General features: G+C 38.8%; 1 protein-coding gene across 2 annotated transcripts in view; it reads left to right on the forward strand.

The window, feature by feature from the left end:
* LOC134353658 (low-density lipoprotein receptor-related protein 5-like) overlaps positions 1–20,110 on the forward strand; it is a 235,482-nt gene that overhangs the window by 205,159 nt on the left and 10,213 nt on the right. The window contains exons 12-20 of one of the 2 annotated variants that reach the window (XM_063061845.1): positions 292–615; positions 3,958–4,160; positions 7,238–7,449; positions 10,427–10,617; positions 13,063–13,272; positions 13,649–13,774; positions 15,443–15,679; positions 16,529–16,639; positions 19,196–19,435. In XM_063061845.1, the coding sequence (XP_062917915.1) occupies positions 292–615; positions 3,958–4,160; positions 7,238–7,449; positions 10,427–10,617; positions 13,063–13,272; positions 13,649–13,774; positions 15,443–15,679; positions 16,529–16,639; positions 19,196–19,435 (1,854 nt within the window). The remainder of the gene's footprint in view (positions 1–291; positions 616–3,957; positions 4,161–7,237; positions 7,450–10,426; positions 10,618–13,062; positions 13,273–13,648; positions 13,775–15,442; positions 15,680–16,528; positions 16,640–19,195; positions 19,436–20,110) is intronic. The other variant, XM_063061847.1, reaches the window with a different exon arrangement.

The raw sequence follows: 20,110 nt of genomic DNA on the forward strand, positions 1-20,110 counted from the left end.
CTGTGGTCAGTTTCTTTGGATTAAGAATTGATGGAACAGTCAGCTGCTTTGAGTGAATTCTCCTGCTAGGAATTTTTCTTTCTATATATCATTTTCAAAAAATACTAAAGCTGTGGCTGTGAACCAACATAAGTTGGTGTTTAACCAAAGTCCACATCTTGAGCTTATCCAAGTTATAGTGTTTGTGTCATAACATCTGAAAGTTTTTACTTTTTGCAAGACTTACGCATTGACATGTATTGGTTGGTTGCAAAACCTAATTGTTGATTCTTTTGTTATTCGTAAATCAAGGGCAACAGCGTGAAATCATAGCTGATGATCTTCCTCACCCCTTTGGGCTAACACAGTACCGGGATTACATCTATTGGACTGATTGGAATTTGCGCAGTATTGAACGTGCTGACAAAATGAATGGACAAAACCGAACACTTATTCAAGGACATTTGGACTACGTGATGGACATCTTAGTTTTTCATTCTTCACGGCAAGATGGCTGGAATGAATGTGTGCAAACCAATGGACACTGTTCTCATCTTTGCCTTGCCGTGCCAACTGGCTACAAGTGTGGATGTGCATCACATTACGTACTTGATGGCAATAACAAAACTTGTAGTTGTAAGTATTTTTATTCCTTCAAAACTATAGTGTGCTCATGTAACATAAGAAATGTGTATGTGAATTTATAAGCTTGGTGAATATTCATTAAAGACCAAGGAAAGGAAAATAAACACACTTTACTCTCCTTGAGGCTCCTTGCTGCATAACGATGACAAGTATTTTATATACAACTTGTATTTGGTTGTTTTGAGACCTATGCCTGTAGTACTAGTTTCATCAGTAAATCTACTCCTATAGTTCAAAGTAAATTTATGTTACCATGTACAATTCTGAGATTTGTTTACTTGCGGGCATACTCAGTAAATCCAGGTCACATAATAGAATCAATGAATGACCGGACGGACAAACAGCCAATGTGCAAAAAAAACAACAAACTATGAAAATATAAAAGAAAAGAAGGAAAATAATAATAAATATTGGTAGCATGAGATGAAGAGTCCTTAAAAGTGTGTCTATAGGATGTGAGATCATTTCAGTGATGGGGCGAGTGAAGTTATCCCTTCTGCTTGAGGGCTAACAACTGTTCCTGAACCTGGTGGTGTGGGCTCTGAGGTTCCTGTACCTTCTTCCTGATGGCAGCAGTGAGAAGAGAGCATGACCTGGGTGGTGGGGTTCCTTGATGACGGATGCTGCTTTCCTGCAACAGCACTCCATGTCGATATGCTCAATGGTGAGGAGGGCTTTACCTTGACGGACTGGGCTGTATCCACTATTTTTGTAGGATTTTCCATTCAAAGGCATTGGTGTTTCCATACCAGAATGTGATGCAACCAGTCATTGTATTCTCCACCACACATCTATGGAAGTTTGCCAAAGTTTTCTATGTCATGCCAAATCTTTGCAAACTTCTGAGGAAGCAGGGGCACTGCTATCCTCATGTGCTAGGCCCAGGACAGATCCCCTGAAATGCTAACACCGAGGTGAGTTGTCCCTCTCCAACCCTGATCCCCTGATGAGGACCGGCTCATGGGCCTCTGGTTTCCTCCTCTTGAAGGCAATAATCATCTCTTTGGTCTTGCTGACGTTGAGTGAAAGGTTGTTGTGGCACCACTCAGTCAGATTTTCAGTCTCCCTCCTATATGCTGATTCCTCACCACCTTTGATTTGGCCAGTGGCAGTGATATTGTCAGCAAACTTAAATCTGGCCTTAGAGTTGTGCTTAGCCTCACAACTTTGTGTTGCACCTGTGTTGATGGAGATGGTGGAGGAGATGTTGCCAATCCAAACTGACTGGGGTCTGCAAGTGAGGAAATCAAGCATCCAATTACACAAGGAGGTATTTAGGCCAAGGTCTTGAAGCTAATTGTAAATTTTGAGGGGATGATACTATTGTATGCCAGGCTGTAGTTGATTAAGAGCATCCTGATTTATCCATGTTTGCTGTCCCAATGTTCCAAGATTGAGTGAAGAGCCAATGAAATGGCATTTGCTGTGGATCTGTTGTGCTGGTGGGCAAATTGGAGCAGGTCAAAATCACTTCTCAGGCAGGAATTGATATGTTTTATCACCAACCTCTCAAAACACTTCATCACATAATTGGACTTGACCAAATTTTTTGCTGAAAACAATGACCTATGAATATTCATAGACACTAGACTACATACAGTATTTACCATTATTATCACCAAATATCTAGTGTTCACTCACAAACGACAGAAGAAAAAATATATATGATATAAACATATAGAATAATATAAGGTATGCGTGCATTTCAGACGTATCTTCCAATGTCACAAGTTCTCACAACTATCTAGTAAGCATCAAACCAGCACGACATGTTTCCTGTGAAAATATCTCACTGCTCTCAGATGGTAAAATATTGTTGCCACCTCATTTGGGGGTAAAGCCCTCACCTACGTTGAGCACATCTACACAGAGTGTTGTCGCAGGAAAGCAACATCCATCATCAGGGACCCCTACCATCCATGTCTTGCTCTTTTCTCACTGCTGCCATCAGGAAGAAGGTACAGGAGCCTCAAGATTCAATTACCAGGTTCAGGAACAGTTTTTACTCCTCAACCATAAGGCTCTTGAACCAAAGAGGATAACTTCACTTGCCCCATCATTGAAATGTTCCCACACCTATAGACTCACTTTCAAGGTCTCTTCATCTCATGTTCTTGATATTTTTTGTTTGTTTATTTACTTATTTATTATTGTTATTTCTTGTTGGATTTGGACAGTTTGTTGTCTTTTGCACAATGGTTGAACACCCAATTGGTATGGTCTTTCATTTATTCTATTGTAGTTTTTATCCTATGACGAATTTATTGAATATGCCCTCAAGAAAATGCATCTCAGGGTTGTATATGGTGACATTAATGTACTTTGAACTGTAAAGATAATCATTATGTATCTTTTTACGATGAGTGGGGTTTACAAAATTGAGAGATAACACTGCATGCCGTGTGCCAGCAAAATGTTTGCGCATCCCACAATGGCCCCATGCGTTCCATGGGTTTGGCTCCCTTGCTCTCAGCAATCTACATCACTCAAATGTCAAAGGATTTGTTAATTATGTTTAAAATGTTGTTTCAAAAGTACACACCAAAATTCAAACCGTTTATTTAAGGTGTCACATTTCACTGCACCAGCTGTTCAGTAGACTTAAGCTAGTGCACAAATTCAGTGATTTATTTTTGTCCTTGAAATTGAATGGTTCAGAAACTGAACAATCCAGTGCCTAACATTTTTTGAATATGAAGTGTAACTATGTGTCTCCATAATTAATTATATTGAAGACTCTGTACCGAGCCACACAATCTGAATCAAGAACTGAACATCAGAATACCTTCTCCCATGCCAGTACATAATACAGAAAGAAACAGAAAGATCAAATAAACTGAGGGGTGAGGAATGGAAAGAAAAAATTTCTTTTATGCTTTTGAAATCCACTCAGAATTACAATCTACAGTGAATGTGACTCTACAACTGTAAATGTTAGCTTTCAGTGTCAGATGAGGTATTTGACAATAATTAAGATGTGAAACAAAGTTGAAAACTGACTCGCACTTGAAGGGACAAGCCCTGTGCTTTTTTCTGGTGTGGAAATCTTTACAAATATTTAAGGCAGAGATGGTAAGTATGACAAAGCAGGAAATTGCTCAAGTTCTACAGTATGTTTAACTGAACCCATACCACCTCTGGAGGCTCTGTCTGATTTATTCTTAAGTAAAAGTGAACACTGGGTAACCTTGCTCTTATTTTTACATTAAAGTCAAGATTAACTTTTTCAGTAATGTTTTGGTGTCATTTCTTTTCACATAATTCAATTTAGAAATATTTTGTCTTACAATTTTTTAATCATAATACTTGTTTAATTTGTCTCTACTATTTCAGTGCCTGTTAGTTTCCTCCTGTTCAGTCAGAAGACTGCAATTAGTCGCATGATCTTGGACGAGCAGCAGAGTCCAGACATAATTTTGCCTGTACATGGTTTGCGAAATGTGAAAGCAGTGGATTATGATGCTGTTGACAAACTGATTTACTGGATAGATGGACGCCAAAACATCATTAAGAGAGCTAGAGATGATGGTTCTCAAGTAAGTAGCTAAAGTTATCTTTGTGGAGGAGCTGTCTCAGGAATAGAATTACAGCTTATGCTTGGTTAAACAGTTATTTTAACCCTGCTCACAAATGTTTGGTTACATTTTCACCTCTCAGTTCCTGAAACATTTGCATCTTCAACTGATTGTGCTGAAAGTGGTCTAACACCAAAATCACTCTCTGTTATTTCGGCTTGCCCACACTCATCTGGACTAATGCGGAGAGCTGATGTTGCTGAACCTCTGTACCACAAATTTGATACAGCCATTGTCCTGCACCCTGCCACCAAAGCAGGTTACAGGAAACTGGAGCTGGAACTTTGCTTTGTGTCACAGCCAGTGGGAATTTATAGTTTAGTTTTGTAGACCATCTCTAATATGAAGAGACATTTAACCTATTAACAATTAGATCATTTATTAAAATAGTAAAAATGAGTAAGACGTTGAAAATGATTAAGAATTGTACATAGTATTTAAATTAAAGCATTGAACTAAAGTGAGATAATTTTTAAAAACATATTTTCTGCATTCTCTTTAGGCTAAGAATCCCACTAGAATGAGTGGGGTCTCTGATCCCATGCTAGGTATCACAAGCATGGAATTGGAGAATGAGATTGTCCATTGTAATTCCAGTACAGAGTCTAGTAATGGAGCAAAGTGATACGTGCATTGGCAACTATCAGTCATTAATTCTAAGACTTTATGTACCTGTTGTACATACTTGCTGTACATTCCCAGGCCAGCAACTATGGATGAACCAGCAGAGATACGTCATCTGTTGAGGGCTAGGTCTGTGGCATTTAAGTCTGGTGACCCAGGTCTGTACAAGAAAACCAGGTTTGACTTGTGGAGGATTATTTCAAGAGCTATGAGACAATTCCAAGTGAGGTTGGAGGCAACATCGGATGCATGTAAACTCTGGCAGTGCTTGCAAGACATTACTCCCTACAAACAAAATCCAACAGCATGAATGGCAGCGATACTTCACTACCAGATGAGCTCAACATCTTCTATGCACTCTTTGAAAGGGAGAATATAACTACAACTGTCAAGATCCCTGCTACACCCAGTGACCCTGTGATCTCTGAATCGGAGGCTGATGTTAGGCTGTCTTTCAGGAAGGTGAACCCTCGCAAGGCGGAAGGCCCTCTTGGAGTACCTAATAAGGCTCTGAAAACTTGTGCCAACCAGCTGGTGGGAGTATTCAAGGAAATTTCCAACTTTTCGCTGCTGCGGTCAGAAGTTCCTACCTGGTTCAAAAAGGCAACAATTATACCAATGCCTAAGAAGAATAATGGGAGCTGCCTTAATGACTTATCACACAGTAGCACTGTATAGTGTTCGTTGACTATAGCTCAGCATATAGCACCATCATTCCCACAGTTCTGATCATTAAGCTACAGAACCTGGGCGTTTGTACCTCCCTCTGCAATTAGATTCTTAACTTCCTAACTGGCTGACCACAGTCTGTGTGGATTGGTGAGAATATCTCCTCCTCTCTGACGATCAACACTGGCGCACCTCAGGGGTGTGTGCCTAGCCCACTGCTCTACTCCCTCTATACCCCTGACTGTGTGGCTAGGCATAGCTCAAATACTATCTATCAATTTGCTGATGATACAACAATTGTTGGTAGAAGCTCAGATGGAGATGAGAGGGTGTACAGGAGCGAGATATACCAGCTAGTTGAGTGGTGTCGCAGCAACAACCTTGCACTCAGTGTCAGTAAGACAAACGAGCTGATTGTGGGCTTCAGGAAGGGTAAGATGAGGGATCATGAACTAATCCTCCTAGGGGGACCGGAGTGGAGAGAGTGAGCAACTTCAATTTCCTGGGTGTCAAGATCTCTGAGAATCTAACCTAGTTCCAACATATTGACGCAGCTATAAGAAAGGCAAGACTGCATTTACTGTATACTTTATTAGGAGTTTGAAGAGATTCAGTTTGTCACCTAAGACACTCGAAAACTTCTGCAGATGTACCGTGGAGAGCATTCTGACAGGAATGCATCACTGTCTGGTATGGGGGAGGGGGGATTACTGCACAGGACTGAAAGAAGCTACAGAAAGTTGTAAAATCAGTCAGCTCCATCTTGGGTACTAACCTTCATAATACATCTTCAAGACATCTTCAAGGAGCGGTGCCTCAGAAAGGTGACATCCATTATTAAGGACCCCCATCACCTAGGGCACGCCCTCTTCTCTTTGTTTCTGTCAGAAAGGAGGTACAGAAGTCTGAAGGCACACTCAGCGATTCAGGAAGAGCTTCTCAAGTTATTTTTGTAGCTGACATCACATTAATAATTAATAACTAATCCCAAGGTACAAAACTTGAGATTTATTGTTTTTGGGTACTCATTGCATAAATACAGTACTCTGTTTATTGAGCTGCCTGTGATGTAAATATCTGTTTCATTGTAACATTTGATAGTTTTGAAATTCCCTGAGCTCCAAATGCCATTTGCTGCTTTCCAAGAGATTTATATATAAATGTGCTTTGTCCACATTCTGCCTGCCATCTGGTGAACAATGAAATGACATAAACAAGGACTAGGAGTTTGATCGTCAAGAAAGCAGTTAATGAATTAATCATTCAAAGTACTTTCTGAAGACCTTAATTCTGAGAATGAGAAAGCAGACTGATCATATTTAAATTAGGATGCAGCATGACAACTCCACATTTTGTTTCTGTATTTGTTTCATATAAATTATTTAGTCTGGAATGGAGGTTTGATGTAAGCAGTCTTCAGTGATCTGAAATTTTGTGGCATGATTGTTGTAATTTAGACATTCAATTGTGGGTACCCATGGCTTGATTCTGCTGAAGATGTGCATAAAATGTTTTCTGTCTATCTCTGTCCACACATTGGAGGGATACCTTTACATAAACAATGACAGCAATAGCGTTTCTATATAGTTTTTTAGTATATACATTAATTCAGTGGGGGGAAATTAGCTCTTCAAGACCAACAGTGTTGCAGTTGAAGCTCTGAGTTGCATTGATATTATCTCTTAATTGTACACAGTAAAAGTTGAATCAATAACTGCTTTTTTATTTATTGTTTGTTTATCTAGGCATTCGTGGTTGTTTCTGGGCCAAACCAAAGCCAAAATCCAGATATTCAACCCCATGACTTGAGCCTTGACATCTACAGCCGAACTGTCTACTGGACTTGTGAAACATCGAACACTGTAAATGTTAACAGACTAGATGGAAAGCCCATTGGAATAGTTCTTCGAGGAGAACATGACCGACCTAGGGCTATTGTTGTCAATGCAGAACGGGGGTAACTTGCTTATTATTCAATTTAATGCATAAAGAAGTTACAGTTTTACAAAAAAAATATTAGTTTTAATATTTTCCTTACCATAAGGAAAAGTAGAACCTTATAAACCTGTGACATACCAGTGGAGAGACGCAATTGCATTTCCTTTTTATAAAGTGTTTTCTCAACAGCCTCTTACTTCGCTACTTCCCTACCAATTTCTCATTTGCTTCTCTGCTTCAGAGTTACTGCACTGCCTGTCCAACATTCTATTTTGAATGAGGCAAATGTTTCTCTCACTAATTATCAAGGAACCCTCACACTAACTTTAGCCTCTTGCCTACCATCTATCTGATACTGAACAAATGTCTTATTTGGCATCAAACTTCATCTCCAATCCTGGATCTACTGATTAACAAATATTTAATTCCACCTTCATCATCTTCCCTATGCTTAACCTTCTCACCTCCTGCATGCTTTCACCGAAATCTTCTTTCCTTTATTACTTCCGGCAACCCAAAATGACTAGAATGTGCAGCAGAAACTCCAGTTCTGCCATTTTTACCAGCACCAAGATGAGCTTGCCCTTGCCAGGCATTAGCTTATGTGGGTTTTGAGAGTTGTTGTACCATCCAAAAGAATTAAAGTGTTGCAGGAGCTACATGCTGGTCATCTAGACATGACCAAAATAAAAGCTTTGGCTTAAAGCTTTGTCTGGTAGCCTGATCCTAGATCAGCAGATTGAGCAGCTTACCATGCACTGTTTGGGATGCCAGCATATCCAGAAGGTGCCAAGAGTAGCACCTCTCCATCCCTAGGAATTGTGGCAGAGGATTCATGTGAATTTTGCCAGACCATTTATAGACAAAAATGTCTTGGCAAGTAGTGGATGCAGCTACAAAGTGACCAGAAATGTTCCCAATATCCTCCACTATACCCTTGTACACTGCTAATATTTTGAGAAGCCTCTTCTCAAGGACCAGTGTTCAACAACACTTAAGTCAGTGATAATGGAGCACAGTTTGTTGTGGTTCAGGTTCAGTCATTTCTGAAAATGAATGGAGTAAGACATATTGCATCTGCACCATACCAGCCAGCTACAAAAAACTCAGCAGAAAAATTTGTCCAGAGACTAAAGAACACACTGTGAGCAATGTCAGCAGAAGCTCACAAGCTCACCAATTTCCTTCTTGCATATCACAATGTTGCACACTCCACAGCCACAGCTCATCAGTTACGCTATTGCTAGGTAGGCCCTTGAGTTCATGCTTGGATCACTTCTAACCCAATCTTAGAAAGAGTATGCAGGACAAAGAGCTGAGACAAATTTAGAGGTCCTCAAGCAAGGAGATTTGATGTTTCACTCCTGGACAAGCATTCCTGGCGAGGGACTACAGAGGTGATCAAAAGTGCATACTTGGAAAGAGTAAGTTTGAGTTTGATGTCAGTGGTGGGTAAATTGATGGAAAGTATTCTTAGAGATGGTATATATAATTATCTGGATAGATAGGGTCTGATTAGGAACAGTGAACATGGATTTGTGCGTGGAAGGTCATATTTGACAAATCTTATTGAATTTTTTGAAGAGGTTACTAGGAAATTTGACGAGGGTAAAGCGGTGGATGTTGTCTATATGGACTTCAGTAAGGCCTCTGACAAGGTTCCGCATGGAAGGTTAGTTAGGAAGCTTCAATTGTTAGGTATTAATATTGAAGTAGTAAAATGGATTCAGCAATGGCTGGATGGGAGATGCCAGAGAGTAGTGGTGGATAACTGTTTGTCAGATTGGAGGCCAGTGACTAGTGGTGTGCCTCAGGGCTCTGTACTGGGTCCATTGTTGTTTGTCATATACATTAATGATCTGGATGATGGGGTGGTAAATTGGATTAGTAAGTATGCAGATGATACTAAGATGGGTGGAGTTGTGGATAATGAAGTAGGTTTTCAAAGCTTGCAGAGAGATTTAGGCCAATTAGAAGAGTGGGCTGAAAGTTGGCAGATGGAGTTTAATGCTGATAAATGTGAGATGCTACATTTTGGTAGGACTAATCAAAATAGGACATACATGGTAAATGGTAGGGCATTGAAGAATGCAGTAGAACAGAGGAACCTAGGAATAATGGTGCATAGTTTCCTGCAGGTGGAATCTCATGTGGATAGGGTGGTGAAGAAAGCTTTTGGTATGCTGGCCTTTATTAATCAGCGCATTGAGTATAGGAGTTGGGATGTAATGTTAAAATTGTACAAGGCATCGGTAAGGCCAAATTTGGAGTATTGTATACAGTTCTGGTCACCGAATTATAGGAAAGATGTCAACAAAATAGAGAGAGTACAGAGAAGATTTACTAGAATGTTTCCTGGGTTTCAGCACCTAAGTTACAGAGAAAGGTTGAACAGGTTGGGTCTTTATTCTTTGGAGCGTAGAAGGTTGAGGGGGGACTTGATAGAGGTATTTAAAATTATGAGGGGGGTAGATAGAGTTGACGTGGATAGGCTTTTTCCGTTGAGAGTAGGGGAGATTCAAACAAGAGGACATGAGTTGAGAGTTAGGGGGCAAAAGTTTAGGGGTAACATGAGGGGGATCTTCTTTACTCAGAGAGTGGTAGCTGTGTGGAATGAGCTTCCAGCAGAAGCGGTAGAGGCAGGTTCGATATTGTCATTTAAAGTAAAATCGGATAGCTATATGGACAGGAAAGGAATGGAGGGTTATGGGCTGAGTGCAGGTCGGTGGGACTAGGTGAGAGTAAGCGTTCGGCATGGACTAGAAGGGCTGAAATGGACTGTTTCCGTGCTGTAATTGTTATATGGTTATATGGCTTGAATTACCAAATTGCTTTCTTTAATGATGTTAAGAATTGTTGCAACATTATCTTATTCCTTGTGTAATTTAAGGAAAAGGTATTTTGTTTTAATAAGAATAGTAATATACTGTGTGCCCATATATATCCTGGTAATAATATCTTTGTTTTAATGTCTCTTTTAAAAAATAATCACACAGGTATATGTACATCACAAACATGCAGGAAAGGTCCCCAAAAATTGAGCGAGCAGCACTTGATGGTACCGAAAGAGAAGTACTATTTTCAACTGGATTGATTCGGCCTGTTGGTTTAGCAATTGATAATAAGCTAGGGAAGCTTTTTTGGGTTGATGCAGATCTAAAACGCATTGAAAGCAGTGATTTATCTGGTAAGTTTCTTTCTTTCTCCCTTCTGTTGAAATGTGTAATCAAAACCGGTTTCCAGCTTTATCTTACTTTGGTTATATTCAGAGAAAATTTCAATTCCACTTGTGTGATGTTTCTGCCACTTTTTGATCTAATATTGTTTTACAAACAAAAAAGGATTTTTAAATTAAGCATGTCATCAAGTTATTAACAGATCAGTTCAAACTTCAAAGCACTGTCCAAAAGTGGCTAAATGAAGACATTTTTTACCTAAAATCTCTGCACCTTTACATGTAGTTATAAGAAAATGAATAAGGATTCATATCTCCTTCGCACTGTATTGACGTTATTGCCTAGGAATTGGACATTTTTGCATAAAAAATCTATTGTTATTAAAGTTTATTGGAATCATTTACATGCTTGATTCCAGACTCCTGATAAGGACCCTCAACTAAACCCTTGACACATTAATACAGTACCAGGGAAACAATTCAAGAATGTTTTCAAAGTCTAAATGAAAACATGTAACATCCCCACTGATTTGTAGGAATCCCTGGCCAATGACCACTCAAAATACTGGTTAGGCCACAGATGGAGTACAATGTGCATTACTAGTCAGCACATTATGGGAAATATCTGATTGTGCTGGAGAGAGTGGAGAGGAAGTTGACCTGGACGTTGCCTGGGTTGGAAGAGACTGGATAGGCTGGTCTTGTTTTCCTTGGAGTGAAGAAGGCTGAGCAGTGACCTGATAAAGCACATAATTATGTGAGAAACATGAATTGGATAAATAGTCAAAACTTTTTCCCATGTTAAAGGAAATCAAAAAAAGCAACAGATCCTGTATTTTTGAGAGGAAAAAGCTTAAAAGCGGAAGTAAGAGAGAGGTTATTTTTACACTGTATGTGGTTCAAATCTGGAAAGTGCTTCCAGAGAAGTTGGTGGAATCAGATACAATTATTGTGGTTGAAGCATTTAACAGACACTTAAATAGGCAAGAGATGGAAGGTGACAGTCCTCATGTGGGCAAGGGATTAGTGAAGCTGGATGGACAGGGTCCTAAAGTAGACAAATGAAATTAGTGTAGATGGTTGAAAGGGTCAAAATGGGGCCCATTTCTGTGCTGTACAGCTCTGTGATCCTATGACACTAAGAATAGCATTTGGGGCTGAACTCAGACCATGCACGCAAATCCATTTGTAGCAAGCATACGGAATCTATTCTGAGCAATACCTATTGGACTTCCATGCTGTATCTCTAAATACATAAATAATTTTTGGTTACCTTCCATTCATATAAAAGAAAGCATTGCATTATTATAGTCTTCCCATAAACTTTATAATATCCTAGGATGCCTGACAGCCAATTTTTGTTTTCATTATTGTTAAGTAGGAAATGTAGCAACTTATTTTTCTATTTTTATTATGACTGCAACCTGTAGCTATTAAATTCCAGGAATGCTATTATCTTAAATAAAGTGATAATAAACTCTCTTATTAGTTTAAAATGAATATAGAGTCATACATAAAAAGTAAAACAGATACCAAATCTGAAGCACAACTGATATTCACAAATATAAAACTGAAGTAGCTCACTGAACCCCAAATTTACTCAGTTTTTTCTTACTTTGTGGGTAGTAATTCTTACTCATATACAGTGTCATGAGTATTGGCAGTTGTTCACTATCTAGTTCCCCATATGCTGCTGTGTTAACTACATTAATAAGTAGATTTATCACAAATAATCATTGCTGCTCATATACACAATGTTCAGCAAACAGATCCCTGGATCCTGGACGCAGTTGAAGTTACAAACAGAGAAAATCTGCAGATGCTGGAAATCCAAAGCAACACACAAAAATGGAGGAACTCAGCAGGCCAAGCAGCATTTATTGAGTCCTGATGAAGGGTCTCAGCCCGAAACATCAACTGTTTACACTTTACCATAGATACGGTTAAAGTTCACTGGTTCCAGAATAATTGAGACCAATTGCAAGTCTCCCCGGGGACAGTGGCTGAAATTTAGCTAATTTGTTCAAATACACAATAAAATCTTTAGTTTGTGGCACCACTTTATACCACAGTCAACAATTGAATGACAAAGTGAAGCCTTATGTTTGTTGTTAATGCCCATTCTTATTAATCCCTTTCAGTTTTGAAGTACTCCCACGTTCTAAAGTTGGGCAACTGGGCAGAAAACCTCCAACAGCTTTTAGCCCAAATGTATTGTGAGCAGGTGGAAGTGATCTGAGAGAACCAGATTAATTTTCCAAATGAGCTCTTTCTTTTCCTTCGTCTTACTATTTCCTGAAAAAAACTGCTTTGTGGAAAGTCTTGGGTGCAAAATCACATTCAACGACCAGCCTGTTTTATAGCTGTCAGATACAGTATACCATAGAAACATAGATTCTTGTGTTGTTTTGCAGAAATGTTGTATTTTAAAGTCAAACTTCTCTTGTTAAATAATAGGTGCCAATAGGCTGACGTTGCAGGATTCTAACATTCTGCAGCCAATGGGACTTGCTATTCTTGGAAACCACATTTATTGGATTGACCGTCAGCAACAGATGATTGAGCGCATTGAGAAGATAAATGGAGACCAGCGTACAAGAATTCAGGGCAGAATCGTTCATCTTACTGGCATTCATGCAGTGGAAGAATTGGATGTGGAGGAATTCAGTATGTTTGTTCTGTTTCATAATCCTGGTATTATATAACACAAATACATATGTATTTAATACCACAATAAATTCTGTGGTATTTTGAAGATAAACCAACTATTGCTTGCAAATGCAGTACAAGAAGTAAATGTTTTTATTCAACAAATTTTGTAATATTCAAAATTGTAAATTAAATTATAATTTGATTCCTTAGTACTTAGTACTTTGATGTTAAATCCTGACTGACTTTTTGAAACAAATATTGTTACTTAATGTGCTGGCCCTCATTATGCAGCTGGAATAGCTGCTTGTAAATCTAATGAGATTAACTGATGCAAGATAAAGATGTGAAACGTTTATTGCTGCTGCTAAATTGTTGAGTTAATTTTTCATAGGTTCACATCCTTGTTCCCGTGATAATGGCGGCTGCTCGCACATCTGCATTGCTAAAGGCGATGGCACTCCACGATGTTCGTGTCCTGTACACTTGGTGCTGTTACAGAACTTGTTGACGTGTGGAGGTACTGCACCCATGCACCATAGTACAAGCTCTTTTCTTTGATGTATTTTCCTGCTGCAGGCATTTAACCTTAAACATTTTAAGGCAGTGGCCTACGCATACATGTACATCTCCAAGCATGTAGAATCATATCATTATTTCAATACCACTTGCACAAAGTTCTTCTGTGTGTCTGAGCTCTATGAACAATGCTGGCCTTACACTATGAAGTAGGCTGTAACTGGAGGGCTGAGGCTTTCTTCAGTATTAATTCAGGAAGTCTGATGAAATGAAGTGAATTCCAGTTAATTGGCCCAGTGGTTAATTTAGGACGACTATTAAAGAATAAAAACTAATCGAGAAAATAGCTGATGTTCCCTTTGTTTATTTGGGACACTATGCCATTTAATTGGGACAGGAGACTATTGCCAGTGTCAAACTAACGCCAGTCACATGCGCTTGCCTGACTATTAGACTCGGCACAGTGCTTCAAGCAGACAGTTGTTAAATAACATCAGTTATGCGTGTTTGTTTTCAAAAAGCAGTGATTTTTGTCACTGATAGTTGGTGAAATTTAAGCAGTAAGGCAACTCAGAGCTGTTTTGGTCACTGCAGCTTCAAGCATTCAGGCTTGGGGATGCAAAAAACGACAGGGAGTGAATAATGAAACGATCTCACTACTTCATCAAGTTAGGACCAATGAAGAATTTGAAGGTATCAACAATCATCTTGAATGTTACAATGAAAATGAAGAATTGGAAGGTGCAGTTGTCGACAGCATTGTGTGAAGACATCCATTAGGTGACTGCACTGACACTAGGTGTCTGCACTGATTTTTTGTTCATTTATAGTCAAAAGAAAAGACACTAATGAATTCCTCTATCAATAAGTATTAGGAACTAGTACACAGATTTCATTTAAATACATAATTGGTTACTCAGTTTGACTGCTTTTTACCTTTTTAACTATTTCCATGAAACTTTGGCTAATTAGAGCAAGTGCTTAATTAGGCCAAAATGTGCCCCAATTAACCAGAATCCACTGTATAGTCATCTACCAGGGAAGTTCTGCTCATTTTCTGTTTCATCAGTTTGCCAGCATTGTCAAATCTCTTCTTTTTTTTCCAAACTCCATCCCCTGATCTCTTATTCTTTGACACTACCCTTGCTTGAGCCCTTCTAAGACCACCTCATCATCTTTTCCAGACAGATCTTTTTATACTCCTCTACTCTTTGATATTCTCTCATCCACCTTCTTAATCCTCACTCATTACATCATTTTCCTCTCTCAGTATTCCCCTAATTATCTCTCTCCCCTTTCTGATCCTCTCTCAACCACCTAATCTTCTTTACCCTCATCTTCTTCTGTTACAGTCTCCCTTATCCTTTCACTATGTTCAATTCTCTCTCTACGTCCTTCGTGATCCTTCTCCTACCTTCCCTCTTGATCCTTCTACCTTCCTTCTCAATCTGATTCACTCTCAAATGCTTTCCTTGTCATTCCTTTTCCTGTTTCTACTCCCTCTTCTTTTGCATTGATGCCATCCCATACAACTCCAAGTCTAACTAATTTACTCCACCGTCTCTGCACAGCTCCAAGAGAAAAGATTATGCAAGTTCTGTTCTGCCAACAGTATAATATCAAGAATGAAAAGCTTATTCTTTGCTAAAGGATACAAATTCTCTTTCAGAACCACCAACCTGTTCACCAGAGCAATTCACATGTGCAACAGGGGAGATTGATTGTATCCCAATGGCATGGCGCTGTGATGGTTTTGCAGAATGTGATGATCACAGCGATGAGGAAAACTGCCCAGTATGTTCTCCCAACCATTTTCAGTGTGAAAAAGGCCAGTGCATTGATGGACGCTTACGATGCAATGGTGAAGTAGATTGTCAAGATAAATCTGATGAGGAAAACTGTGATGGTAATTTCTTTTCTCATCTGATTATTCAGTTAGTATTCAAGTATATTTGATTTGAATGACATATTTTAAATTAATCTTTAATCAAATGCAGAAATTAAAGTTTGAGTTAACCCTAACATTAAATAGTTGATGTCATGTTTGTCCCTAAATGCACCATTTAGCAATGTTCATGTCAGAGTAGAATTGATTAAAATGCATACTAAATTTGTGTGCTCTTAAGATCTGATGTTAAAAATACTCACGTCTTGAACATTGCACTGTAAGACAAGAGAACGATCTCAGTAATCTTAACAAAAAAGTTGAGATTCTTGAGGGGTGAAAATTCTATTGAGGAACTCTGCCTCCGTAAGGAAGTTAAAGTAGGGTAGCAGAAAGTGAGTCTTTGGTTAAAAGCCTTTGCAAATTGTATGGGCTGTTATCACAGAGAAAAGTGAGTGTGTTGTTTTGCCATAAAATCTGAGCCTTTCACACTGATATGGTTAATTACTGACCTGAACAAGAATCTGAAGAATTATCTGACAAAACACAAACTAAATATTTGTAGTTCAGGACAAGGCTCATGGAATGACTTGCATAAAATATATCCCAATCTAAATGGCAAGTTGAAGCTGTGCTGGAAATGCAATGTAAGGCATTGTTTTCCTTCCAACCAGAATTTTGCTTCATATTCAATGTATCCACTTTTGATTGATAGATGGTCTTTAATCCCATTGCATTGCATGATTAGCTTGAGTTATTTCTTTTGCACTATGAATTACACAGAATGTTAAGCAGGCTGGTCACACCAGAAAGTGTTTTTAAACCTGTTGAAATGTTTTCTTAAAAACTGATCATTTCCCTTACTTTTAGTTATTTGTCATCCGAACCAGTTCCGCTGCAACAGTGGTCAGTGTATTATGAAGAAACAGCGATGCAATTCATTATCTGATTGCCTTGATGGTTCAGACGAACTCCTTTGTGGTAAGTATCTGTCTACACAGTGTTTTCAATTTCTCTGGAACTCAAAATGTACCAAAATATGTATATTCTAGTTCTTGAAGCAGGTGTGTAAAGAATTATTTTGAAACATTTTTTGACATTCTTGCAGTGATTAAGGTGATGAATGGCAATTTCCTGTCCCACACCTGTACCATATGTACAGCTAATGAGTACACCACATCATCATGATACTTGTATTGTCATTATGACCATTTGGCTTGTTACCAAATAGATTTCATTTTGGTGCCTTTTAAATGCCTGTTAAATTAATTTTTCTCTGTAAATAGACGGAGTCTATTTGGTTTGCATCCTATCCACTGGCTAAAACATTCAGTCCCTCCATTACTATTGCATTGTGGCTGTATTATTTATCATCTAAAAACACACTGAAGTTCTTTATGGCCACATTGACAGCAATGACTGACAACAATGAAAAGAAGCATATGGGAACAACACAACTTGTGAGTTCCCCTCCAAGTTATGCACCATTCTGACTTGGAGAAATATTGCTATTGAGTCTAAATTTTGGAACTCCGAGCCTATCACTGTGAGAGAATGATTTAGAAATGTACAGTGGTTTAAGAAGATGGTTCTCAAGTCCATTTAGAGTTGAATAAACTATTTTGAGGTGAACAATGATTGTGCAGATTAGGCACATTGGATCTGCATCTAATGACCTCCTTTGCTGCGCCACACTATTTGGGGCCAAATATAATTAACTTATTTTGATCTGAAGCGTACTGGTTTTGAGTACAATCAGGCTTTCACAGCACTTCAAGGTGTGCAGTGGCACGATTTAAAGCTGGTCGCTGCCCATCAACGTAAACAGGGTTAGTGTTGCTTGCTTTAATGTATTTACTGTGTATCAGCAGCCATCTGAATGGGGAAGTACCAGCTGCATGAGAATTGTTCAAAAGAAACATTACTATGTCGCACACTAGTATTCTATTCCTTTTAATAAATTTCCATACTATTTGTTATCCCTTTTCCCTTTTAAATAATGCTGTTTTACACTGCAGTTCTATATTTTAAAGCTAAACAGCATTATTATAAAATGCAGCAAAAATAAATGAAGTGTCAAATCTTCAAAGATACTGCTGCTGATTATCCTACGATTGTACAGACTTGTGTGTGAATGTACACAAATTAAAATATTTTTCACAATTACTTTGCATACTGTCTAAAAAATTCACCTGCTTGAGCTTATTTTCAAAAAAATTGTCAGTTGTAAGAGAATTCCAGATGCATAAATGCCAGATATGTTAGGAACATGCCTGTTCCTCTAACAACTTTATATCCAGCCAGCTAAGGCACTAAGATGCTAATTCAATCAAGTCACTGATCCAAAACTTGATCACCTGAAATGATCCTATACCAGCTGGCACTCACTGGTCTATGTCACAATACTCAACTTCATGACCTCCAACTACAGACTTCAGTCTCACCTCATATAGGCACCTAACTCATTGCTCCTGACAGCTTCCCCTCAGTCACCAATCATGGGTACCAGACTTAGCAGCACCCAATACCTTTGATCTTGGGAACTACTTTATGTACAAACAGCAAGCCTCTGACTAGAGCTGTAGCTGGCATGCTGTGCATTGTTCAGTTAACATGCCTCTTGGGATATTGATGAATTTGTATCCACTGGATCTTGATTAAGCATCTCATCCAACAATCCAACATTCACCTCAGAGGTGCAGTGAAGTGCCAACACCAATTGTGTGCTGCTGTTCTGGTTGATTTGATTGAGAGGTCAGGGATCCACCCTGGAGATTTCAGGAAATACTAAGCTGATCAAGCCGCATGTGGAGGAAATGAAAAAGAGTTAACATTTTTCACTGAAGACTTTCAATAGAATTGAGTATTTCCAGCATTTTCTACTTCTTTTGTGTATCTGTAGTATGTTTTCTGTTGGATTTGTTTCATCTGTTGATTATTGCTCATGTCTAATTACTGTACTTAATCACTTACAAATACTATTATTTTTAAGTTAATCCCCCCTCTCCTCTGCTCCATTCCCTCCTTCTGGCTCTTACCTCTTCTCTTCTCCTCACCTGCCTATCATCTCTCCTGGTGCCCCTCCTCTTTCCCTTTCTCCCATGGTCTACTTTCTTCTCCTATCAGATTCCATCTTCCTCAGCCCTTTACCTTTTCCACCTATCCTTCTCCCAGCTTCTCACTTCATCCCCACTCCCCCACCCACCTATCTTTCACTTCACCTGCTTCCTTCTAGCTTGTACTCCCTCCCCTCCCCCCCACCTTATTCTGGCTTCTTCCCCCTTCATTTCCAGTCCTGATGAATGGTCTCAGCCCAAAACCTTGACTCTTTATTCTTTTCCATAGATGCTGCCTGACTTGCTAAGTTCTCCAGCATTTTGTGTGTTACTCTGAATTTCCAGCATCTGCAGACTCTCTTGTGTTTATAATTGTTAATTTATACCGATTACAATTGCTATTTAAATTCTAATATATCCTATTTAAATTTTTGAATGATTTTAAAACATTTTCTCAGACAATAATCTGCTTTCTCTCCAGCAGAATTAACTAAAGCCTCATTGAATGAGTTCCCGTCTCAGAGCAGTGCAATTGGACCTGTGATTGGTATAATCCTTTCGCTCTTTGTCATGGGTGCTATGTACTTTGTCTGCCAACGAGTTGTATGTCGTCGATACAAGGGACCCAATGGACCCTTTCCACATGAGTACATCAGTGGAGCCCCACACGTTCCCCTTAATTTTATTGCTCCCAGCAGTTCTCAGCATGGCACATTCACTGGTAAGGAATCCTGCAGATTATCCCTGATGTTAGTGATTGATTTTTGTTTACTATTCACAATAATTCTATGCAGTTTTGAACAACATAGCATATTTGTATTTACGCTAACATTATACCTTATGTTTGCTGAATATTGAAATATAACATAAATAGGAATGGCATTTTAAAGTAATATACAATGTCAGCATGGTTTTATTTTGAAAAAGGATCTAGTGCTTTCCCAGCGTATAGCATGAATAAACTCTTCTAGCACTTTCAGCTGGGCACAGGTACCGATTGTAACCAACGTTTTGATGACAAACTCTGCCATCTTCTTCTGGGATTCTGGCTGGAAGCCTGAGAAGAGTTTATTGTTTTCCTTTTACTTTTGCTAAATGATTTATTTCACTTTTTGAAAAATATTTTGGTGACATTTTGTAAACAAGCAATTGGTTGAGCATTCTTGTTAGCAGGGTTCATAATTTGTATGTCCAGAAAGATGCTAAACATAGCTAAACAACTGACCAAATTATCGTCATGTTAGTTTTATCTACCATATTATAAGAATAGCCTTTTAAGCTCTGGGCTCTGTTGAGTTCATTGGTTTTGGGGAAAACCTGTGGTTAGATGTGATGAGGCTCATTCTGGTGGTGAAATCTTTCCACCTACTGGCCACACTCATGTAAGGTTGGTGGC

Source organism: Mobula hypostoma, chromosome 11 (assembly GCF_963921235.1).
Source record: "Mobula hypostoma chromosome 11, sMobHyp1.1, whole genome shotgun sequence".
Classification (NCBI taxonomy): domain Eukaryota; kingdom Metazoa; phylum Chordata; class Chondrichthyes; order Myliobatiformes; family Myliobatidae; genus Mobula; species Mobula hypostoma.